This window comes from Calidris pugnax, unplaced genomic scaffold, assembly GCF_001431845.1.
Source record: "Calidris pugnax isolate Ruff unplaced genomic scaffold, ASM143184v1 scaffold52, whole genome shotgun sequence".
Lineage (NCBI taxonomy): Eukaryota > Metazoa > Chordata > Aves > Charadriiformes > Scolopacidae > Calidris > Calidris pugnax.
The window spans coordinates 104,331-129,318 of NW_015090811.1; the positions used below are offsets into that span (position 1 = coordinate 104,331).

General features: G+C 36.6%; 1 protein-coding gene across 1 annotated transcript in view; it reads right to left on the reverse strand.

Moving 5' to 3' along the window:
• Window positions 1–24,988, reverse strand: part of SI (sucrase-isomaltase (alpha-glucosidase)) — a 50,594-nt gene that overhangs the window by 13,706 nt on the left and 11,900 nt on the right. Inside the window, exons 7-35 of the mRNA XM_014938791.1 lie at window positions 24,018–24,117; window positions 23,349–23,461; window positions 23,050–23,175; window positions 22,076–22,207; window positions 21,780–21,899; window positions 20,877–20,990; window positions 19,241–19,325; window positions 18,358–18,475; window positions 17,801–17,972; window positions 16,981–17,097; window positions 16,301–16,455; window positions 15,646–15,730; window positions 14,483–14,539; window positions 13,726–13,850; window positions 13,200–13,288; window positions 10,472–10,521; window positions 9,064–9,234; window positions 7,981–8,130; window positions 6,377–6,586; window positions 5,410–5,564; window positions 3,982–4,150; window positions 3,005–3,101; window positions 2,780–2,892; window positions 2,570–2,695; window positions 1,641–1,769; window positions 1,432–1,539; window positions 1,087–1,149; window positions 689–823; window positions 89–173 (exon numbers count right to left, since the gene is read on the reverse strand). Of these exons, the coding sequence (XP_014794277.1) occupies window positions 89–173; window positions 689–823; window positions 1,087–1,149; window positions 1,432–1,539; window positions 1,641–1,769; window positions 2,570–2,695; window positions 2,780–2,892; window positions 3,005–3,101; window positions 3,982–4,150; window positions 5,410–5,564; window positions 6,377–6,586; window positions 7,981–8,130; window positions 9,064–9,234; window positions 10,472–10,521; window positions 13,200–13,288; window positions 13,726–13,850; window positions 14,483–14,539; window positions 15,646–15,730; window positions 16,301–16,455; window positions 16,981–17,097; window positions 17,801–17,972; window positions 18,358–18,475; window positions 19,241–19,325; window positions 20,877–20,990; window positions 21,780–21,899; window positions 22,076–22,207; window positions 23,050–23,175; window positions 23,349–23,461; window positions 24,018–24,117 (3,469 nt within the window). The remainder of the gene's footprint in view (window positions 1–88; window positions 174–688; window positions 824–1,086; window positions 1,150–1,431; window positions 1,540–1,640; window positions 1,770–2,569; window positions 2,696–2,779; window positions 2,893–3,004; window positions 3,102–3,981; window positions 4,151–5,409; window positions 5,565–6,376; window positions 6,587–7,980; window positions 8,131–9,063; window positions 9,235–10,471; window positions 10,522–13,199; window positions 13,289–13,725; window positions 13,851–14,482; window positions 14,540–15,645; window positions 15,731–16,300; window positions 16,456–16,980; window positions 17,098–17,800; window positions 17,973–18,357; window positions 18,476–19,240; window positions 19,326–20,876; window positions 20,991–21,779; window positions 21,900–22,075; window positions 22,208–23,049; window positions 23,176–23,348; window positions 23,462–24,017; window positions 24,118–24,988) is intronic.

Genomic DNA, 24,988 nt, shown 5'->3' on the forward strand with positions numbered 1-24,988 from the left:
ACTTTAGGCATTTACGCCACGTATACCATATAAGAAATTACGTAGTAACCAGAATGACTCAGAACTGTTTTAAAGAGTGATCACTTACGAGGTATGTATGGTGGAAAATTTAGAAGGTCATTTCTACACCCACCAATGGCGCCATTGAAAAAAGCTGCCGGTTCATTCATGTCCTGAAAAGATAGAGCAAAAACCTGATGGCATTTGCTACACATTTATAAAACACAGTAAATTCTAAATGACAAACAGACAGCTTTGTAGAAGTCCCAGGAGCCCTTGCAAGCGCAGTCTCAGGCTGCCATTCTATGTGTTCTTGGCCCGTTCAGATGTGACATGGTGCCAACATGGGGGGTGCCAACAAGTGTTTCTAGGGAAGAACAGCGAGTCTGGACTCTGTTTCTCCCATGCAAACAGTGACACAGTAGAGGAAGAAAGTCATGGTACACCATGTACACTGCAGGTGTACAACCTAGAGCCAAGGTGGTACCTTTGCCTGGGGGCTCAGGTTCTGCCTGATGCTCTGCTTGCACCTCCTGCCTGGGTTTTTTATTTTACTTAATGGCAATTTAATGCGGGATGCCCTCCGAGCTTCAACAGCAATACATACACTGTGAAATGTGGTGCACTCTGCTAGTGTCTGGCCAAAGAAAAAAAATAATCCAGAAATCAAATGCGTTTCTACACTTACAATCCACAGGCCATCAAACTTAATGCTTCTTGCGGGGTTGATGGGATTGTTGTAGACCTCCAGGATTTCTCTCTTCCACCACCGCGCTGTGGAATTGCGGAAGAAGTCTGGGAAAGCAACATGTGCCCCATACAACTGTAAAAATAGTAGGAAATCAAAACAGATAGAGGATTGAAAGCAACCTATTGTTAAAATGTTGGAATTTGTTTAACAATAATTAAAAATTTAAAAAATGTATTACTTGTTCCCTAACTTTTTTATCTCTATTAGGAAGGCTAGCCAGTTTCTTTACCTTATACCCCCCACTAGAATTACCAACTGGTTTGCTGCTATTTTCCTTAATTAATATGCTGCTCTGTCTATATTTGAGTCCATAACCAAAGCGTATCAACATTTACCTGTATTTGGGTTTGCTCAGGCAGTGACTCATTGATTTGTACATTGGGAAGAAATGGCCAGACCTAATAGGAGAAAGGAAATTTTAAAATAATCAAACCACGTTGAATATAAACTGACCATCAACAACAGACAGATGTAACCCTTCTTCCCCGATACCTATTGTGAAAGACGATACAAACTGAAGACAATTCAGTTTGTAGTATTTATTCAGTGTGTCATTTACAGCCAGGCATGAATATACCTTTAGCAGACTTTCCCCCTATGGTTAGCACTGAAGTCTAGGCTGACACGTTGCTCCCTTGGATACAGCAATGCCTCTACTGTCATCTTTTTAAGAACAGTACCTTGGAATAGATGATGTCATTGCTATTGGGCCATTTTATGAAGACGTCGTCCTGCAGACCTCTTGAGAAGGGAGGATAATCGGTTTCATTTCCAGAAATGGCTGGATCCTACAATAAAAACACACTTACCCAAGCTTAGAAATGCTGTTGAATATATGTTGCCTTCTGCAAGGATATATTGAAATTTAAAGGCAACATTCAAAACTGACCAGGATAATGATAAATCTCATTCCTTCTTCTTTTATTCTGTTAACGAGAGCAGGTAATCCAGCAAAGCGTGTGCCAATGGTGAAGTCCAGTTGCCTTTCCATATAGTCAATGTCTACATACTGGACATCCTGCAGTTCACAAAAACAATTAATGTAAAATGAATTTTTTCTTTTTTCCCAAATACATATTTATTGAAAATCTGTTAAAATAGCTACTGAACTTTTGAACTGTAAAATTGGAAGCAGCTGTAACTTTAAGGTAAAGCTATTAAATTAATATTACATAACCTATCAATAAGTCCAATACAAAATAAATCTTTCGATACTGCATCTAGTGTGAGGGTAGAAATTAGTACAAGATATAGACAAAAAAGTCCTGGATTTGTACATACGTGTACGTACACAGAAATTGCACAAATGTTACCATATCTATAAATAAAGAGTGGAATTAGTGGTTCTGCACTGAAACAGTGATGTTAATTACATTTAAAATGAAGTCACATTAGTTTCACAGTATAATTTTGTTAGATTTGTGTGCTATTCCAACTTTCCCAACAACCTATGTCAAATCATAGCTGACTTGACACAGGACAATATACCATTGAAAAGGTGCTGCTTCATTTTCTTTCCTGCTCTTTTTCTTGTTGATCACCTCTCCTTCAAGCCAGCATGGCAAGAGCCCATGACTGACCGAGGCATCTCCATGCTTCTTTGGTATGAATAAGGAAGATAAAGCACCCTGAGGCCTACATTTAACATGGCCCAGAGTGTGCAGAGATATTCAGCTCTGGCATAAAACATAGTCTGCTCCCCACCGTGGTGGGGGGTTTTTTTGGTTGTTTTTTGATTTTGTGTTTAAATGGTCTTAGTTATTACACTGAAGTCAAAAGTTCAGGCTTCAGCTCAAATGCTAACTGCTACCAGCGTACATAGGGAATCCTGGCTGCCTTCATGTCCTCCACCACCTGGGCAACTTCCGAGTCATTCCTGTATCCGTAGCGGCACAACTGGAATCCCAAAGCCCAGTAGGGTGGCATGAAAGGTCGTCCAATCAGCTAAAAATGAGAACGGATATTGGTGGTGAGTAGGTGAAACCAAACAAAGGCCAATATTAGTTCGTAACAGAGTAAGAATCCTACTGCAGTGTACTCCTGAACAACAAGCTCTGGCGTTGGACCCAAAACCATGTAGAAGTCGAGAATTCCTCCAGTGGTGCGGTATGTCAGGGCAGGGGTTGGCTGGAATGTCACATCTGGAAATGAAAGAAGTGAAATGAGAAAATAATGCCTCGATTAGCCACCATTGCAAAAGACTGACCATAAAAAAGAAAACACATTTAGAAAATAAAGTGAAAATTTTCTTACCCATTGCGTTGCTGTTAAGCAAGAGAACTCCATGGGCATTGCCATCTTCTTCCAGAGCCATGTAAAATGGCTGGTAACCATAGGAATTCAGCTTGTACTGCAAACAAAGTAAAATACATTTTACTGGGGAAACATAACAAGCATTCACTTATTTACATTTATTAATAAATTGAATAAAAGATGGGACAAAAAACTGCCAAACATACAGCAAATAAACTCCAAAAATATATACTTACACCCTACATCACTACAATATATATCTACAGAAGATCACTTTCAACTTCACAGTTTGAGTTTGTCTTGTTCAGGCTGACCAAGCAGGGAGGAAAACAAAGGTATTATCACCTTTAAAACTTGCAAATGAGAAAGTGCTGTCCCAGGACAAAACTTTCCCTTCTTTTCAAGGAATAGCAGGTGTCTATATGATCAGGAGATGCTGGTGACATTCTGTTATGTTTCATTTACTCCAAAATACATTGAAACCTGAACTGGAAATTAGAGCTATAATTGACCACCACTGTTTCATTGGTCATGCCCTGCAAATTGCAAACTTTGTGCTTTTTCATAGGAAATTACACAAGTACACACAGAGACATAAGATTTCTGGTTTACTCCTGTAAGTAGAAATTTAACCCCACAGTAGTAGGAGTTATCCTGACTCATATCTAGCTTTCAGAATAATTAGCTGAGAAGAATTAAAAAAGGAGGCACGTCCTGTTGTTTCGAAGCCATTTGTTGTCTTCTGATATCTGACTTGGGACCCGAGCTCCAAACATTGGTCTTGCTTGTTGCAAAGAATAGGTTTAGAGAAGACCATTGCCATTGAGACACTCATCTAAATTACAAACCACAATAAATATGATCAAAGCCAATAGGTGTATCCGGTACCAGCAAACATCCACTGGACTTTAGAGTCCTGCTGAATACCTCTGCACATTAGGCTCAGTGGTCCAAAAGCCACATTTGCTTCTACTTACAGTAGGGGGCTGGTCCCTTGTGAACATTCCCCAGGTGTGCCAGCTCATGTTACGTCGAAACATGGTGTGCTGAGTTTCTCCAAATCCATATATATACTGGGATGCTAAACGGGTAGAAATCTGAATGAACATGTCGCTGAACGTGAAGGTGGGTAGTTGCGAATCCCAACTAAAATGGAAAGAGGAAAATAAAAACAAGAATATAGCATCTTCAGTGTTGTGCTCAGTTAGCAGACACTTTTTAAAGTCTACTCTTTTACTCTGAAAAATCTCAGTCTTCAATAAAGTTGGAGTAAAACTGTTATGGTTATTCAGAAAACTTAAAACATGTGAAATTGGGATGTCTAAGAATTTGATACACAGTCTAGAGACACAAATTCCTCTGTCCCCACACAGTCCTCAGAGAGAGATATATTACGCACAGGCATCATACACAGCAAGTTGCATCATATTTTGGCAATTTAGTGAGAAAATGTGTTTCAAGAGAGACTGATCATATTTCCCTCCCAGACTGATCCTTGGTGCCACATAGAATATAGTAAATAAGGTGTTTTTTACAGTTCACTGGACTTTTTGTGCAGATTACACTGAAACTGAATTCATAGGTCTTATTTGTTGTAAGTCAGCATCTTTAGGGTTGGAAATCAAACTGCAACCTGATGGTGCTTTGCCAAAGAATTACATCATTACAGGAGGCTGAATTGCAGTTTGAATGATTACTCTGGTTGGCAAAAAGTAACTCATCTTGCAATTAAGTTTTGAGTACTTTAAAAAATTACAAAATAGTGTGTTTTTTTTTAATAAAAAACATAACACATGCAAATGCTAACATAATTTTTCTGTTTTCTAGCTCTGACTTACACTTAATCAAGGAAAAAAATTAAGCTCCTGTGAGACTTATTAGCAGTCATGTTACCAAAATCCGTCTGCAAGCTAGTTGATACACTAATTTCTTCCATATTTTTTCCTAGGCATTCCCCAAAATTAAACCAAATGATCAGTCCTTAATGATCAACACTGTGGTTACCTAAGGAAAAGTTTAGGAAGTGTAGAATATTGTTATGCCTCCCAGAGACTTGAGAACTACATAAGAAACAGCTTTTGGAGTTGTCTATGTTCTACGCTTCAACGTGTTATAGAAGGACCTTTAGCAAGTGTCAGATTATGAAGTGACAGGGGAAAAATATTAGATAATGACAAGAAAAAATAAGATATTGCTCAGAAGACCTCCTCCATCTTCCCCCTGGTCAGTGCTCTCATACAATGCAATGGCGAAGAAGCATCTGGCATTTGGCAGACAGAGCCATTTCATGGGAAGGAGACAAAACCCAGTCTTGAGGTATTTAAAAAGCAGTACACAAGAAAATGGTTTGGCTTGAAAAGAGCTAACAAAACCAAATGAAATAAAATAAAATTATTATGGCTTACATGACGGTTCCTGTGCTTTTGCGCCGAACCTGTATCCCAAATGGTTTTTTCTGGACGGATACTTCATAAAGTCTTTCCTCCTCTGTGTTCGTTGGGGAGCTCGGGAGATTCAGTGGTACCGGAACCTCGTATCGTGCATTTTGATAATCATAAATCTATGAAGTGAAAATTAATTCATTTCAATAAATGAGTTGTTTGAAATCTTACCTACAGTGATAGAAATCTGAACTAAAATGAATACAGAAAATTGTTGAAATAACTTGCTGAGTATTTTCTTTCAAGAGGTACTCTTGAACCAATTGTGTATTTGATTTGGACTCAAAAAAAACCCCAACAAACCAACCAAAAAACCTTAAGGATTTATTTGGATCAGGAATGATGAATTTAAAGTATATACCTATACTTAAAATATAGGTATATATATAAGTATGGTAAATATTTTAGCCACCTTTAAGATTTCTTTTTAAAGTTTTCTGTATTCTGAAAATTGACAGAAGTTAGTTTTTAATGCTTGACCATTTTAAAGAATCACACTTATTTCAGTATTATTATGAACAGAAATAAATCAGTCTAAACAATAATGTATTAAAAATTTTAGAATAGAAGTAGAATAATTAACACAAAAAAAGCTTGTACAGTCATGATAATGCTTATAGCTAAATCTACCTGTATGCTAATAAAACGTCTTTAGTTCCAGAGTTTCTAGTTGACATTACATATATACATTGATGTTATACCTTTGATTCATATAATTTAATTGTAAAAATCAAGTGCAGAATTACAGGACAAAAAACGATGTGAGCCGAGAGCAATTACAATTAACTGATTAGAAGAAACATATTTAGGCAAGGGTGCTACTGTCTGTGTAATATAAAATTGACTATAAAAGCTCTTATAATTTGTGTAAATAAGATAATTTTTAAGAATGGGACATTACATACTAATAGAAACTCTGAAATGACATTACCTTAAATTGCAGCATGTTGTTGAGATGATATTTCACCTCCAAACGTAGTGTACTAATTGGGGCAGTGAAATTCTCATTAGCTCTGGTCTGGGCTCTGTCTAAGGTGAGGTTGGCTGTCAAACCTGACGAGGTGTATTCTACTTTGTCTACAGAGTACCCATTGTCAGAGCTGTAGTAGCAGGGTGGAATGTCCTCATTTGATGTTACCTGCTGCAAACGGAAATGAGTTTCAGGTTAGGGAGCTACACTGGTCTGCTGTATTTTGTTAGTTCCTTGCATGAAATCCAAAACTCCCATGATTGCTGTCAAATGTAGAATTTTAGGAAAAGCTTAATGCAACTAGTAAACAATAAAGAATACAGAGCCCATTGATCTCTACACTAAATCAGCTATAATCAAACAACCCAGTGAAGACTGTTCAAACAGTTTAGTCAGGAAAATGAATCCTTGCAAAATGAAGGTGGATTTAATTGTCCTGTATCTGTGATCTTCAGCTCAATCCCACATGGTTTAGTTTTGGCCTGTTGAAATTCCTAAACCTTCCTCCCTTTTAATTCCATTGATCTCCTGTTTCTGGCTCATACAAGGGGATGTACCCAAAACTCGTTAAACATTCCAGCAATGTCAGATGAGACCTTTCCATTGGCTTTATTCACACAAATTATCCTTAAAATATCCACTGAGAATTGCATCTTATTTATCTAAGATCTCCTGACAGCAAGATCAAAATTACTTTCAGTTTCCTGCTACAGTTGAACATAAACACTCCAACTAGGTATTCTGAGGGTAGATGAGCTGATATAGGTTAATGCATTAGCCTTCCACCTCTGGATACTTACCATCAATCCTGCCTAGTTGTTTAAATGAAACTATGCTTGCTCTGCACATCTTAATTGCTAATAAATATTTATTCATCTGTCGTCACCAAATTCAAAGCACCTTTCAGCTTGAGCAAGTGTTCAAAACATCTCCAGTCCATAACAGGAGCAGAGTTTGACTTCACAAGAAAGGCCATTTCCAAATACCCCAAACTACAAAAGATATTCCTATTAGTGCATCAGTCCATCAGCCACTTCAGCTGTTGGTTGTTGAAGAGTAGTTAGCAAAGACTTTAGATCTTCATACCTTGGAGATGTGTCCAAGTTGTAAAATTTAGATTTCATATAATCCTACAATCATAGTATACCAGGCTGGAAGGCACCTCAAGGATCATCTGGCTCAACCTTTGTCGGCAAAAGCATGGTCTAGATAAGATGGCCCAGCACCCTGTCCAGCTGAATCTTAGAAGTGTCCAATGTTGGGGAATTTATCACTTCCCTGGGGAGAGCATTCCAATGGCTGATTGTTCTCATTGTGAAGAATTTCCAAAATATCATATTTTTCCTCAATTTCTGATATACTTTGGAAGAGTTTACACATTTTCCAACTCCCTTAGTTTTAGTGAGGTAAATAAAATCTGCTAGTACAGGATTGCTGCTGTGTCCCCATTTTATTTACATCTGACAATCTGTCAGACTACTTTTTCCACTGTAACAATTATAACAAGAAAGCTCTGATTCTGGAAAAATTTGTCTCATTAGTTTAGAGGAATCATTTTTGCCTACCTCCCAGACGCAGCCAAGTTGTTCACATTTTTCTTTTGTTGGATTGGGACTGGGATAACAGTTAAACCTTCCATCAAAATTGGGTTTTTGAGTCCATTTTACTGTATAAGATTTTCCCAGTTCAAGCTGAAGTCCTGTTATATGAGCAACCTTTAAATATTAAACAATAAATAGTTATTAAATCCCACATCACATACATTTTTCCTTCAATAAGGAGAGATGCCACTCCTCAGGAACAATACATTTTGCTATGTGACAACTCACAAAAAACCAAAAAAGGCCTGTAACCTTTGATATAGTCTCACTTTTACAAATACCAAGCAACTGATATCCTTGCAGATAAAATCTGAAAAATTAAGAATCTAAAAAAAAATGAGTCAATACCACAGCTTCTTGGGAAGCAAAAAGGAAAAAAGGTAATGGCAGAGCTCCTTAATTTTGAAATATGAATGCAAGAGGTAAGAAAAAGTTAAAATATTTTCATTTTGATTCAGTAACTGAGATAACAGGCAGCTCAGGTGCTAATAATAACTAAAGAAGGTGTGCAATGCAAATTGAAAGCAATGCCAGCACTATCCTTAGTGTGGAAAAGCACTTTCATGAAAGCTTCCCACTAGCAGCAGCACGTTTTGCTTGCTTTGCACATAAATGTACTTTGTTACTGCTTTCCCATATTTATTCTGTGAAAAACTCTGTATAAAGTGGTAAAAGAGGTGTAAACAGCATGCTTTATTTTGTTTTATAAATCAATGCATAAATACTCATCTAAAACATAAATATTTGTTACCCTCCTCCAACATCAAACTAAATCACAAAGCTACTCCTCCTCTTAGAAATTAAATCTTGCTACATGAATAACTGCATAACTAAACTTTGTTGCACTGAGGGTCTGAGAGCAAAACTTTCTTGTACTTTCTATGGAGCTGAGTTGAATGCAACTGTACTTTTGTTCTGTACTAAAATACATGATATATTCTGTTGAAACATTAATACTGAGTACTGTCCTTTGCAATATATAAAATAAAGGTGATGCAATTTCAAATATGTTTACTTCTCATTTTCCCGAAACATTTATTGTTTTACCTTTTCCAAAGGATTATACAAGATCTTAACTGCAGGATTTTCCTCAACATTGTTCTGGGATACAGTAACTGATGTTATTTCCTGGACCGCTCCCAATATCTTGATTTCTTCAAATTTCAAGTTGTTTGGATCAGTATATTGGTTGTTTATAGCATTCATTTGTAGAACATTCTGGAAGATAATATATTGATCACATTCTTACAAAAAAAAGTAGCAAAAATCCTCCTGATGTAATATTATTTTTTTCTAATTAGATCTTCATACTGTAAAGAATGCCTTTTCCTAACATAATACTTATTACCTTGCTTGTTGTTATCACAATAATGCTTTTCTACCATATGTATAATATGCTTCATGGTTGTGTTTCAGCCTCCTTTTTTGCTTGTTTTAGGAATTAGAAAAGGCTGGCACATGCCTGTGGCAGGGCAACTAACATCTACTCTACAGTGGTATAACCAGGATCTAACAATGAAGGGTCCTATTCAGTTTTCCTGAAATAAATATACCAGTTCTTATTTAATTACTTTAGTTATTATTAAAGAGTCCAAAGAACAGAAGTGTACCATGGCTGTCATGCATATGCCAGTGTATAACTTTCTTGTTACTATCCATGTGAAAGTAGTAACTAAGATTTCTTACCTACAAATGGTTATATGATTACATAGGATTAAAAGAAATTTCACGCATGTGCTTCCACCTTCTATTACTTTGCTTCCACTCTAGGTTTCTATGCATTGTCTCTCAGTTGTCCTGCTGTTTCACCACAGCAAGGGAAAGAATACCTTTGTCAAATATTATTATTATACCAAAAAAATGTTATCCTACTGCTTGGAAACCTTGTCATATGACATCTTCAGTGAATTTTGAATAGGAAAACTATCTGGACTCCACCCTGCCATAAATTAACCCTGCCAAGGCAGTTTCAGTTTAAAAAGCATTAAAAACTAAAACTTAGTCAGGAAGTAGATTCTGTAGGTTCAGACAAAGAATAGTTCACTCTTTGGGAACATTCAGCTATATTTTTATAGTGTACAGAGACTTTTTTCAAATTGCCAGTAGTTTGAGAACCACAAACACTACATTCACCTCCTTTCTGACTCTCTCTTTTAACTGCCACTGATGCTTTATAGTTCTTTGGCTCAATAAATATTGCTGCTGAGTTGGATATGTGAAAGGAAATAGGAGTTCTTTAGATACTTATATTAACTGGGAGAAGAAAAGACAAATAGCAGATTTTCATCCCAGTTAAATTACAGTATTTTGAACATGACTCCTCTTTGATTTTCTCAAATATTTTGCTTCTCAGAAAATGTCATAGGAGAATAAGGAGGAGGAAAAAAGTATCTTTGAAGATACTATTAATAAAAACTGAAAATGAAAATAAGATAGTTTAAAATAAAATACTTACATTGGAAACTTTAAACTCGTAGTAAATGTAGGCTTTCTTCTCAACTGTACCTAAAATGTGAAAGAAGAACTTACACCTGCAGTGTAACAGCCTTGAAAGCAGGACTGTGCCACTGCTAGAGACCAGTAAATTGTTAATTATTATTATTACTGTGTTCAGAGGCAGCTCTGAGCAACTCAAAGGTTTACGAAAATTTCGTCAAGGAACTGACAATTCTCTTATTATTTCCTTTGGCAGTCTCCCAGGAGAACTAATATTCCAATTTTTTTCCAAAAATTCATTGAAATCAGCTTTCTAAAATGTACCATTTTTTAATTCAACTGGTATTCCTTCTTCACTTCTCTTAAATGTAGATGTATGGCTCAAAGTTAATCCTTTAAAATACCTTAAATAAATGCTTTTCATGCAAAAATGACTATATTATTAATAATCCATGTCACAAGAGAGGAGGGAAGTAACTCATCACCAGGACAAAGAATTACAAAAATTGAGTCAATCTGGCATTTTTTTCCATGTACAAAAAGAAAAATACTGTCATTTCAAGCAGATTGTAAACAGTTTCCCTGAAAAGACTCCAACTTGTAAGTTTTGGGCAGGAAATAACATCGTAAGGTGTTTTATTGTTTTGTTTCTCAACAGAAGTGAGTACAATAATAGCTTTGTTATTTTAGGCCTTGACAAAGGAGTACATATAGCTGTCATATCAGTAACCACCCAAGGCCTTTCCTATTTATGGCAGCAATAATCAGCCAAATCACAGCTCTATTTCTTCAAAGCATCCCAAACTTTCTCCAAATTTAAAAGAAGTAGAGGCTTGAAAGTTTGTCTGGGAGATATGATCGGTATAGTTAACATGAAAAAGAGACTTTTACAGGTCGAATGCATAACGTAGAAGGGCAATGTAGTTATGCAATTAGGAAAAGGGGATACAATATTGGACCCCAAGAGCTGCTTGCTTTTGTGGAAATATAGTCAGAGCACCAGGCCCAACGTGAGTAAAACAAACAGATTATACCTAAGGATAAAGGTAGCTTTTAGCAGCTGGAGGATACGGCAAATAAATTGGACGGTCTAAGTATCTAGAAGAAGGTGGTTAAGTGTATCAGAAGACAGAGGTAAGAATGCTGCCTGTGGCATTCAGATACCGCCTGTGGATGGACAGTGGTGAGGTTAATTCACATGGGAAGATCTCTGTCATACCCAGAGTATCTCCCAAAAACATGCATACACAGTGAGATGCCTTGTCTATGAAACACCTCCGTGAATCCCAGTCTGCATGATGCGGACCTAATTTTCAGGATCATAAATTAAATATGCACATAATATGGTAGCATTATTTATTTTTACCTCAATGGTAATATTACTCCAACTTCATTCTCATCTGTACATTCTTACTGTTGCAGATTTTCCTAGTTTCTAACCTAGACTTTATTCCAGTGTAGCTAAAGAAAGCTCTGACATTTCTGCCACTGGCATTGGTATATAGATACAGCAGGACATTAATTAGAGAAGATCGGATCTATTTGAAATGCAACAGTATTAACTGGCATATGCCATAAACCAAAGTACTTAGCTCTGAATGTTATGGTTCATTGCAAATAAAACAATAAAATTTGTCAAATACAAGTCATTAAACCATTTTAACACAAGCTTGTGTATTTTGTAAAAGTTCTTAAAAAAAATCATTTCAGAATAACCCTTTGAACTGCTTCCTGACTTTTCTAAAAAGTATGCAATAAAGGACAAATACTGCAAAAGTAGCCTAAAGGATTTAAGTGCCCCAAATCCTTTTAGAAATCCCACAGTTCAAGATATTAATTTTTCAAAATTCTCTACACCTCAAGACTAAAATGAAGAAAACATATAATTTTTGTAAAGTTCTTCCATTGCTCTAGAGTGAACTCTGCTCTCCTTAGACAGCATGTATTAAAAAGCAGGTTTAACCTTAAAATAGAGGTTTGTCTGTTTCTTTTATTTTTTTTTACTTCTGTTGACTGAAGTTGTGACCTTAAACTTACATTATACAAAAATGTATGTGTTTTGTAAATTGTCTGACAGAAAAATCCTGGTGAGGTAAGTAGCATCGATTCCAGTGCATCACAAGAGATGGGGTTGACAGCCCTTGGCATAATCATAATGATTGTCCCAGGGGAAACAAGTTCTCCGGCAGCTTCACTAAAGGCGAGGTTGGCAACAGGACAAATAAAGCCCGTACACGCTCACTCGCGTGTTTATGCACCAGGACACCAGGGAAACCAGATGGCAAAAAATCCCTTGGCTCCAACACCATACTTTGGAGTTATCAAAATTTCCACTGTTTTCACAAGCAATTTAAAGAATTCCAGAGAGCTAATAACAGTGCTAGTTATTCATTTTCTACTGATTCTTAGTGTTGAATACTAATTATGTGCATTTTTGCACCCGCTGAAACTAATTTGGATATATACCAGAATGTATATCAGTCTTGACAGCACGGTTTAACAGTCAGCATGCTAATGCACCAAACCTTTCCATATTTAAGGCTACAGTGAAACCTGAGCAAGCCAAAACTAAACTAATAACACTTAGAGTTTCCCACTTTCGAGTGGTGGAAAAAGGAATGATCAAGTATTAATAGTGTGTTACAATAATATCTTATTCTTGCTCCATCAAATCAGCAGGAAGATTCAAACTTGTACCTATCAATGCTTTATTAATCCTACTTATTTCACTATTGATAACTGCTCACCTGTAGATTCTCCGTCATCCCAGAATAAGTCTCCAGAAGCTGCATTGTTGTCATCCAGGGCAATTATAAGTCCCATTGGATTCTTGCGGCTGTAGAAACAGAGACCTTCTGTCTTACATGTGTATCAAGCATCTAAACAGCCTAAATACATCCATGATTTTCATGTTAAGAATGTGACACTCAACAAGGTTGCCATACTTGGAGAATTGCCTTAGATTAGTCCCTTGGTTGCCTTTCATTTTCATGTAAACGGATTAAAAAGTTAGTCTTTGGCTGCCTTTCATTTTCATGTAAACGGATTAAAATACAAAATAAGTTTGCAAAGTACCACGCAAATAAACCTGTAATTAATCACTGGACCTGTAGTGTAGACAGTTGTGGAAGTGAGGGTTGGCTCACAGTTATTCCCATATTTCAAAGTGAAAATGACAAATTCAATGGGCTGCTACGGATTTGTAACCTGAAAGTCCTCAATCCAGTCTTGGAAAAATACCCCAAACATAAAGCATTTGATTTTGAAGCATACCTTGCAACTGTTGTGTTAGCTGGTTGTTGAGTAGGGTAAATATAACCTCCTCTCAAATGGAGCCCCATTTTGTCTGCTGGTAGGTACATACTGATCCATTGTTTTCTCATTGAGATTTTTGCCCCCTAATTGACAGGGTTGTAAAAGAGAATGAGTATGTTGCATTACTCACTGCTGTGAATGGTTTTTTAGGTCCTGAGTTTCATCTTAATGCTTCCTTTTAGAAAAAGCTTAAGTAATATAAATATCTATGTGCCAATGGGCACATAAACATAAAACAACTGCATACCACTATAATCTAATGTTATAAATCAACATCTCATGCTATTTGGTTTTGGCTCAGTCAATGCAGAGAGAAAGTCCTGCTGGGACTCTGACATGAATAAAGTCCTTTTTCCCCCATCAAAAGGATCATCACAGCAACAGAAACTTATTTGTAGAAAAGAGAGTAGTAGATGATAATTGCAGACTCTTGTGTATCGTAATTAGAATTATTATATTTGTATTTAATCTTAAATACGGTCTTCAATAAAGTTTCCACTCAACCTGTCTTCCAATCCTCCGGACCATATTCCACACTTCTGTGCCTTTTTCTTGAGGTGCTGATTCAGGCACTTACACTACCACCCTTCATCCCTTGTCTCACTGTTTCTTTCCTATGGCTTTATTTTAGGTCTCTGTCACCAGAGCCAACAACCTTATTTTGTCACATATCCATTTAGAGAATTTCCCCATAATATTCTCTGCATTTACTTACGGTATCATATTCATACCATACTGCATCAGGAATATATGCTTGAATTACTTCCACACCCTGAAATGTGAACAAAGAAATGACTTTCATATTTGAAGGCAATTTAATCTAATAAACAAAGTTTTCCAATAAAACTAAAGTCCACATTGTGAAAATAATTGATACTTCTCCTTTTTGATGTTTTCTTCAATGGTTTTTATGATGTTGCCCACAAGGGAAGATAACAATCCAGGTACAATTTCTGCAAAGCTGCTGGGAGACAACTGAATCCCTGCTCCACAACGTGGCAGCTCATTGTATGCAACCCAAAGTCACAATTAATTCAAATGCAGTGATCAAATCCACAAGCAGCTCTAGATCTTCATTTTCACATTTTTCTGGGCTGGCATCTTTCAGGTTCTTGCTTTCATTTCATGTATTTAACAAATGTTTTGTGTTTCTCCATGGCATACGTGATACTGACATTAATCGTTATTATTTATCAGATTCTGCCTCAGAATAAGCCATGATTTATTTGTTTCCTTGTTGCATCACAGACAAGCTGAAATGCAGCAAGAGAAACTGATTCTGAAGGAAATGCAGAGATAATGCAAAGTAAATCAGAGTATCAGACCAGATGACTTTGATTCCCTAGAGTCAACATCCATCAACAACCATAAATTACTAATGTGAGGTACCCAATAAAAAAAAAACACAAACAACCTAAGGATCTAGCTAACCCCATGTTTGCACTAGAAATAAAACTGTATTAATGCTAATAAACAAGGCCCCCTGCAGTCGCTTTGCCAATGGAGTTTACAGGTTTGGTCAAGACATAAGAATTCAGAGCAGAATAGGGCCAAAGCAAATTTCTGAGATCTCTCAGGAAATGGCAGAGCCTACTTTTGTGGTTCAGCTTGTTGAACATAAAAAAGGAGGGGGAGTGTGAATTCAGCAGGAAATACATACATAGTAGAGGAGCTATAATCTTTGAGCTGAATAACACACAAGCTCAGCACAGGAAGGTGGTTTCTAATCAGAGCAATAAAGGAGCGACAGAAATAGTGTAACTTGAGGATTTTATGTTGCAGTCCCCAGGCAGAGAAAAGAGCTGCAATGGGTGACTCAACGTGTGCCTGTGCCCCATGAAGTAGTTAGGAGATGGATACCAAAATAGCCAAACCTACCGGGTCAAGTACAGGGGAAATAAGCAGCCCAGGACCCCACAGGAACTGCCTATCGACACTCCATGTCACTTCATCAGAGTAGAACCTGGGCAAGTGGGAAGGATATAGTAATAACTGGGTTTTTTTTAATGAACTATAACATCAGCAATCCCAATATTTCAGAGTACTGATTGTCTAGCGCCATGACTGAAGAGTTTCATATAAAAATTGGGTATTTTTTTAATCTGAGGCAATCTGAAGGTGAGAAGGTAAGGCCTTGCTAGTTGAGTTAATATTCTCTACATGTGTGTCAAAGCATAGGTGTGCCTGTATTCTTGACACAGCTTATTCAAGAGTTTCCAGGCAAGGAAACATATATTTTGATATATAGACATGATGGTGGAGAATAATTTGATTAGTTGACAATAATATCTCATAGCAACTTGCAAGAGTGACTGACAATAATATATGCGTATATGCAGAAATTACAGGTGGATTTTGATTACTCTTCTGATTACTCCAAAATGGTATTTCATGAATTAAGAAGTTGTCTATATATATTCCAATATGCATTTTCACAGATTACATCAGTGTTTAGAAAGTCCCTAAGAACATTAATGTGTCTTATTTTTTTATTCCTCATAAAACTATCAAAAAGGCTGATAAGTCAACTTACTCATGCAAAACTGGCCGTACAACAGTGTCTCCTTGAGTATGAGCTTTATAGAAGAGTGTATACAGGTAGGGTAGCAAAGTGTAGCGAATGTTCAAGTAATGCTTGGAGGTTTTCACCAAGACTGAATCAGGCCCAAATACAGCCGGATCCTGAGGCTGGAAACAAATAGCAGATTATTTTTATTTTGATCATGCAGAAAACAGTCTGCTAAATGTGAAAATTGGTTGCTGCTTCAGAAAGGCAGAAATTCAGTGCCTTCTGGGTGGTGTGACCTGAGATCCTGCTCCTCTGGAGTGCCCACGTTTTGCACTGCATGTCCCTCCTTGCCCATCTGCAAGAAGGGCACATTAGGATTAGCCTGAGTTTCACCCTGGCATGCACCAGACACCCAGGTGTCTGCTAAAGAGATCCCAAGAGCCAGTCTGATGGTCACACAGCAGTGAGTGCTTGTCCTTGTGATGAAATTGTTGCTAAATAAACGCAGTCTCAAGTATATGCAATTAACTCTTACGAAGCCAAACCTGTCAGATCTAAGATTTCATAAAATAGAGCTTAAGGTTATGCCGTTTTCAAGTTGTTTAACTACATAATTGTCATTCACGGTAATAATGACTAGTGATACTATTAAAGGAATGTAGTAGAGTAACACAAAGCATTTTGTAAGAGAAAGCACAACTTACTATAAATCCTTCGCAATTGTGATTCCTTGAAAATGGGTAAAATGCTCCTACTTGCATCCATCGTCTGCAAAGTTCTTCTGTGGTGTCGCCAAAGAAACCACAAATATCTGCTCCAATCTTTAAATGAAATCAGAAAGTGTTGGATGTACAGTAGACTGCACCTTTAATCTCTACAGAAAACTTCTAGTTTTCAGAGAGACATTAACTCAACCTTAATTGCTAGCCAGAGTGACCAAGCCATTCAAGATATTTGTACCTTTCTTCTTTCAAATTCAGTCTATGGTGATGTACAAACTGCATTGTATGAAAAATTAAAGTAATTACTAGCTAACGCTGTCCATTGTTCTATTTCTTCCAAACCTTTACCTTTCTTTTTGGTGCTAATATACATACATTATGAAAAAGCTCAAGAGTCATATAAATTTAAATGATGGCAAGGGTAATTTGGCTCTATTTCTCTTATAAATGGAAGTCTCTATTTAATTTGAAATTATAAGGAGAAGACTCTTTCACGTTGATCACTATTTTTTAAAAAATTACTAGAAGTAACAAGCTTGGGATATATAAGATAATATGTTTGTTACTCACATTTTTCTCACTATACGCACAGAGCCACAGGAATCAAAATAAGTAGACTAAACCAAAAAATCAATAATTGGAAAAAGAAATATTAAAACCAGATTTCTAAAGGGAATTAATTTGGAACTGAAAATGTAAGGTGGTTATCTAGATAGTATCTGATTAGATGATCTGTTATCACAGAGGTAGAATCACTGTTTATCCCTATGTTTTGAAAGGATGTCACAAACTAATGCCATACATAAGGAATTCCAAAGAGGTTGAAATCTAGCATTCCAGGTATTGCCCATTTTAAGTGATCCCATGTTGCTGCATTATCTCCCAGCCAGTGTCCTGTGTGCTTTCCTGATCCAATAAAAGTAGACCTTGAAATTAGGAAGCTTCGTTTTCCAGGAAACAGTCCTTCGATGGCCCTTAAATGGAAATGAGACTGGAATTATGCAAAGGAAAAAAGACAGTTTAGATATCAATAGTTTTATATAAGGCAGATTTACACTGATTTACAATAATTACTAATCCCAGTGATGTAGACTCCTCTACAGTAAACCAAGTGCCTTTTAGCAAAGTTCAAAACATTAATTTTAAATAATCTTTCTATACAACTTTGACAACCAATGTGTGGCTTTTGCTACCAACTTTAGTCGTTAGATTTTGCATTAGCTGCATTGGCTTAAATATAATACAGTAATTTCCAGGAATTGGGTTCCTGTAGAAGTGAAATCTCTTGCTGTTTTTCAAAATGAAGGCCATATGCTGGTCTCAAACCTTTTTGTAAAGATCTTAAGATGCATTCCTTACTTCTGTGTTGATAAGGCCATGGAATATCCATAAAGACTGTGGACATCATAATGTTTCCCCCATTTCTGCACTGCATCCATACAAAGTGTCTTGGAATACATGACATTATCAACAATACCTTCAATAAAGAAATACAAATATCACTTTTAAAGTACATTTCTATTATGAATATTTCCAATCTTTTCTTTAATGCACATTTATGACATTTAAGGCCTTTTTTTCTCTTTAATGTTTGCACTAAGGCCCATATTACTATTACAAAATCAAAATGCTGGTTTGGTTGGCTGCTGGTTTGGTTCATCTTTGCTCTGTGTCCTTTTCTACCCTTGAGCTTTGCATCCATGCAAGGAATAACTGAGAACTATGCTCTAAATTTCTCAATCATTATCTGACAGCACAATGGCAATGCTTACTTTACTGTTGGCTGCTGGTTTGGTTCATCTTTGCTCTGTGTCCTTTTCTACCCTTGAGCTTTGCATCCATGCAAGGAATAACTGAGAACTATGCTCTAAATTTCTCAATCATTATCTGACAGCACAATGGCAATGCTTACTTTAATCTACTACTTAATACAAACTATGAACTCCATTTTAGTTCTGCATACATCTCAAAAACTACTGGTAGTGCAAGAAGATCATCACATTATCAGACATAATTAAGGCAATGATGATATTCAGTAATAATTTGAAAAGGGAAAAAAGCCAATTATATAAACCAGACCTTCTATGAGGGCCAAAGTATACCAGTATTTTCTGTCAATAGTAATGTTCAAACCTCACTCATAAGAACTACACTAAAATCACTTTGCATCCTTGTGGCCAATTGCACAATAATTCATAAACTCTTTGACATTTTGCTTTCTGGTTAAAGCAGGTGGACTTACTGGGAGTGAAAGGAGGATAGTTTAAGTCATTCTTTGCACAACCATTTTTCGAGCCTTTGATGAAGCTGGATACTTCATTCATATCCTGAAAAGATAAGATGCAGAATGTAATGCAGTTTCCTCCAGTGCATTTTCCTAACAAAGTCTTATGTTCTTACCCTTTAAGAAGTAATTACTTAGAACTAGTACTATACAATTAGGCAGGAATGATATAACTCAGATACTGACCTGGTCCATTCCTATTTTAAGATAGGTCTCAGTGTTGGACAGACTTATATATGCAGGTGAATGTCATGTTGCAAGAGCTACATCTTATTCTTCCACAGAAAGGAATTGCAAGAGGTGATCATGTAAATATTGTCCCTGCCTAAGGTCAACTCCACACATCTCTCAAGGAAATGTCTTTGGTACAGAGCATGTGTTTGGAGAGAAACGTAGAACCAGCAAATGTACACTGTTACTTTCTGTAAAAATACATGAGATGAGTTGATATTCTAAAACATCCCCTTTATAATACTTTCTGAGCCATTATACTTTCAAACTTTGCAGTCTCTTTCCATGAATATTTTATTTGGCAGTGCTTTAAGTGCTTCTATGCACACCCCTGAATGTGCTGCAGGAAAAGCATGCATGGAAGAAGAAAGCAAATTCATCATGAGGGCACTGTAGTCTAGTGACCAATTTGCTTCACTCAAAGTATCTGCTCTCTGTAAGAGAGCTGTGCAGTCTTGCACTTCATAGCTTGGCTTGATGGAATCACAGAATCACCAAAAATAAGTAAGGAGAACCTCATTCTATCACATAGCAGTGGAAGGACTGTATTTTGCCATAAAATTATTACAGCTTTTTAAAATGTATGGCAAAATATTCTGTAGATTCTCATTTTCTTTCAAAATATTTATTTATTTTTAAGTAAAAGGAAGTAGGAAAAACACATAAAGAAAGGGAACTGTGCTGAAACAGGGATTGAGAAGTTTAAGCATGGATTTGCTTCAGGCACCCACCTTTAGAAGCTTTATAACAAGACACTACTTTAAAAACCTAATCTGGTAAATCAAAATGGTTCTTAATCTCATCTGATTTCCGTGAACTGTACCTAAAATCCACTGTGCCAGGCTGTATTTTAGTCCTTTTGTGGGATAATCTGTCTAAGGAGCCTGATTTTTCTAAATCCTTACCAGGAATAGCAATTGCAAATTCACTGACTGGAAATTCCATGAGATATTTGGAACATAGATATATTGATTATATGTATTATACCCTTTATTCAGGACCTGTCTAGCACACATTCACTGAGCAGGTATGCAGATCTCCAAATATTGCCATTCCGAGTACAGGAGTGTGCTAGCATTTGCCTTTAGCAATAGTTCACCAGTTGAAGCATTTTAAAGTGTTACTGAACATCCAAAAAACAGCACACTGATCATTTAAATGACATGATTAATGATTGAGATTAAAATTTAAAATTCAAATTTGAATTGCAAAGTCAGCACCAGAAGACATACACATCCTGCACCGATTTCAGGTTAGAAATAGTAAACATCCCTTTCAAATTCAATGCAAACTGAATTTGATAAACATCTATCCTTGCCTATTTTAAAAAATAAAATAAAAATGAAAGTTCTGAATTACTTACAATCCAGATCCCATCATATGGCACTACATTATAAAATAGTTTGCATTCTTCCACCCACCAGGCAGTGCATTCTGGGTTGGTGAAGTCTGGGAACACAGTTTCTCCTGGCCACACCTGTAATATTAATAGGAAAATAATTACATAAACTTTCAATTATATTAAAAAGAGTTCACAGAATCACAGAAAAGCCCAGGTTGGAAGGGACTTTGAGAGATCATCTGGTCCCACCTTTCAGAGCAAAGGGAACTCAGATGAGATCATTCCACACCCTGTCCAATTGCATCCTGAAAACCTCCAGCGATGGGGACTCTACCACGCTCCTGGTGAGTTTATACCAGTGATTGATTGCTTGCACTGTAAAAAATTTCCTTTGCAAATTGTACCCGTTGCCTGTCATTCTCCATGTGGCTCCTTGTGAAGAAAGAGCCTTTCTCCTCTTTGTAACCGCTCTTTAGGTACTGGAATGCTGTGCTGAAGCCCTCCCCAACCCTTCCCTTCTGCAGAGAGAAAAGACCTAACTCCTTCCGTCTTTTTTAATAGAGCAGGTTCTCCAGCCCTTTGATCATCTTTGTGGCCCTCCTCTGCATCCTCACCAGTTTGTCTCTCTCTTCAGTCACAACTGAAAATAAATGGGAACTGGCTGATGAGTTCTCCCTTGAGCCTTCAAACTACCTTAATTTTCCTTTTTGTTTAATGTAAAAAAATGTAAAAAAAAAAATAATCAAGAGAGGTTGAGAAGTATCACATCCTAAGTGAGACCTTATAAACTTAGTTCTTACTGGCAGGTAATTTTACTGAAAAAGAAGGAACTTAGAAAATGGGAGTTTAAAAGGAGCTCCTTGGCTTAAATTAAACCATAACAGTGAAAACAGACCAAAATCAAATTCATAAAATTGCGATTACCTCCCCAATTAATGCTGTTACTCCATCTGATTCAGTAACCCAGACTTTTTTGCTCTCTCCCCTGGCGTAGCTTCCATATGTACTATTATCAACTAGATTTTTTGTGCTGATAGCAGGATCCTAAAGAAAAATTAGAAAAGAAAAATAAGGAGAAACCAGGATATACTCCATCAATTATTATAGACTACTAAAATGTTAGACAATAAATGTAATAATTTCATAGCATATGCAAAATATAATAATAAATAATTATAATGATAGTTTTACAAGGGAAAAAGCAATAGTTAAATGCTTACCAATATGATGATATATTTTTGTCCATAGTCACGCATATAAGCTGCAAAATTAGGGAGATCCTTAAATTTTTCTTTGTCATAAGTAAAATCTTTCTTTTCCTCCATATAGTCAATATCAGTAATCTGAGCATCCTGCAAGAGAAGGTAGTTCAGCTTTAACATCACAAGTGACATGCAAATATTTTGTATATTAAACCAACACAATTTCTTCTGACAATTCCCTTTTGTCCTCTAGCGAATTTACTGTTGGGACTTCACTGCAGCCTGACAGAAAGTGTGCTGTCAGGACCACTAGCAAATGATGTGCATCTCACCTCCTACTTACAGCCCTAATTAATGGTACTGACACATCTTTTGTGCCTAAAAAGAGCTGCATTTAACATTAACAGACTTTAAATGATTGTGTATACTGGCATCCTTTCTAAAAGCCCCTGGACATGTGGCTATTTTGTTGCGGCTGCCTTACTGCAAGAGCCATCCCCTTAAACCCAAACATTTCTTCCTCAACTCTTAGCTTAAAATTAGGGTATTTTTAGTCTATTTAAGACATCAGGCTAATGTAATCTGAAATCTAATTTTAAAAGTTAATTGTATTTTACCTTTGGCTGTCAATTAAGAATAATATATGCTTCCATAACTTTCCAAAGGACAATTTTTTAAAAATTTCATGGATTAGGTAATATGAGAAGATAAGTGGATATGGTTGGAAAGTCTGACTGAAAAAGTATTGCAATAAAGTGCCCAAATAAAATTTACTGTAATTAAGCCCTACCATGTCCCACATTCTGCTAATGGTCTACCATTAAAATGCACACAAACCTTTGACACCAGAAGCCTACATATTAGAAATTTACTAATTTAAACCCATGTGAAATGAACCGGTTGCAGAACACCATAGTCGGAATCTCTGGGCCATTTCTCCTGCAGAACTCGGCCTTCACAGGGTTGATGCCCTCCTCAAGCCCCATACTTACATAAGGGAGTCCAATCGCCCTGTTCCTCTCCACGACTTTCTTCACCTCATCCAGAGATCCGTAATTCCAGCGGCTGAGCTGGAAGCCCAGGCTCCAGTAAGAGGGCAACATGGGCAGTCCCACGAGCTGCAAGTGGAGAGTTAAATATACACTGAGTCATATTTTCAATTATTCAATAACACACTGAAGACACAGTGCCATATAAAGATGTGAAAAAAATAATAAAAAAACAACCAAACAAAAAAAACCCAGCACTTTTCAAAATCTGTTTGATGCATAGTCTCTCTAGCTAAACATACCTTCAGGTACTCCTGGACTACTTGCTCTGGAGTGTTCCCCAAGAGGATATAGAAGTCAAGGATCCCACCAATGGTTCTGTAGGTCACTGCTGGAGCAGGCTGCACCACAAATTCTGCCGGACAAGAGTGCACAAACCCAATTTTGAATATCAGCTAATTCTAGAATAACTTTGTAATTTTCTAATTGATGATTAAAAAATTTACTTAAGAAAAAAGCACAAACCAAAAATACCTAAGGAACCCAAACCCACTAATTGAACTGGCAAAGAAGGGAATATGCATTCAGATGACTCAAATGTCTATATTTCCATTCCTTTACATCCTATAGAGAAGAGAATCAGAAGAAATCCAATGGCTTGATCTTTTCTCTTGAAATTTTTAGTAAAACTTTCCAGCTTCAAGAGATGTGAAGAGCTCTATAAAGCTTACATATATGCATGCTTACCTAAACAAACTAAAGGGCATTTACTTTAAAGTACTGCTCACTCCAAAATTAGGCTTTGATTCCTGCACAGGCTTTGGATAGGTTTCTGGCCCTCAGGTTTTCAGCACCACCTTTATGTTAATTGTGAGCTGCTCATTGCTTACATTGTGTACACTAAACACTACAGATCCCACAGATCATTAAAAAAGATATTTAACTTCAGTGCTCAGACCATGCTTTCTTACCCATGGCATTGCTATTCATTAGGAAAACACCAAAGGAGGCTCCAGTGCTGTCTTCCAAACACAGGAAGAAAGTTTGAACTCCATATAGATTATGCATTTCCTTAAAGGATAAATTAGAAAAAAAATAAGCTGATTAAAACCTAATAACAGTATCTGTTCTGGGATACTTAAAATATAACACAGGTAGAACTTGAAACTCCTCAAAATATAGCAAACAACTGACACACAAATCCTGACACTTTCCTACAGTTCTGTTTCCTCTTTCCTGGCATTCTTCTTCTTTATGACAACATTTTCCATTATAACAAAAGTTTCCCCAAGTATATAGATAACACAGGCAAGCAGATATGATGGATCTTCAGGCAAGTCTGCATATATTGCAGCACTATTTATAGGTAATATCTATGCATATCAAGCTTAAAATAGAACTTGAAAGGTGCTTTCATCACTTTTCACCACAGATTAGATTTTACATCTAATCTATATTTCTATTAATCCTGCAAAGTAATATTTTTTATGTTTAATCTAAGTGCCTTGTTCCTTTTTTATTTCATTTCTAATGTTTTTTTTCCCATTGTTATTAGCAGCAAAAACCTTAAAAATGATAACATCTATTTTCATAGTTGTGCTTCTTCCCTTGCAAAAGAAGACTCAGAACAAATTAATAAGAAACAGAACAGAACAATTTGAAAGGAACCTAAATTCCTGCTGCTCACTGTTAGTTTAATCTAGCGAGTCTACAGTCAATAGAGCCCTTCAGGTAGGAACTATCTTCAAAACTGATTAGACAGTGTGAAAGTGTCTCAAGGTAAAGGGTACAAATTCCAAATTATTAATTAATTACATCTGGTTATCTCCCCCTCAAGCTTCCCTTAGTATAGTTCCTTGTTCAGCAAAATGCTGAAGTGCCCTCTCAAAGAAAAGCTTGTGGTTGCTTTATAAAACTGAGGTAACAGCAACAAATAATTTCA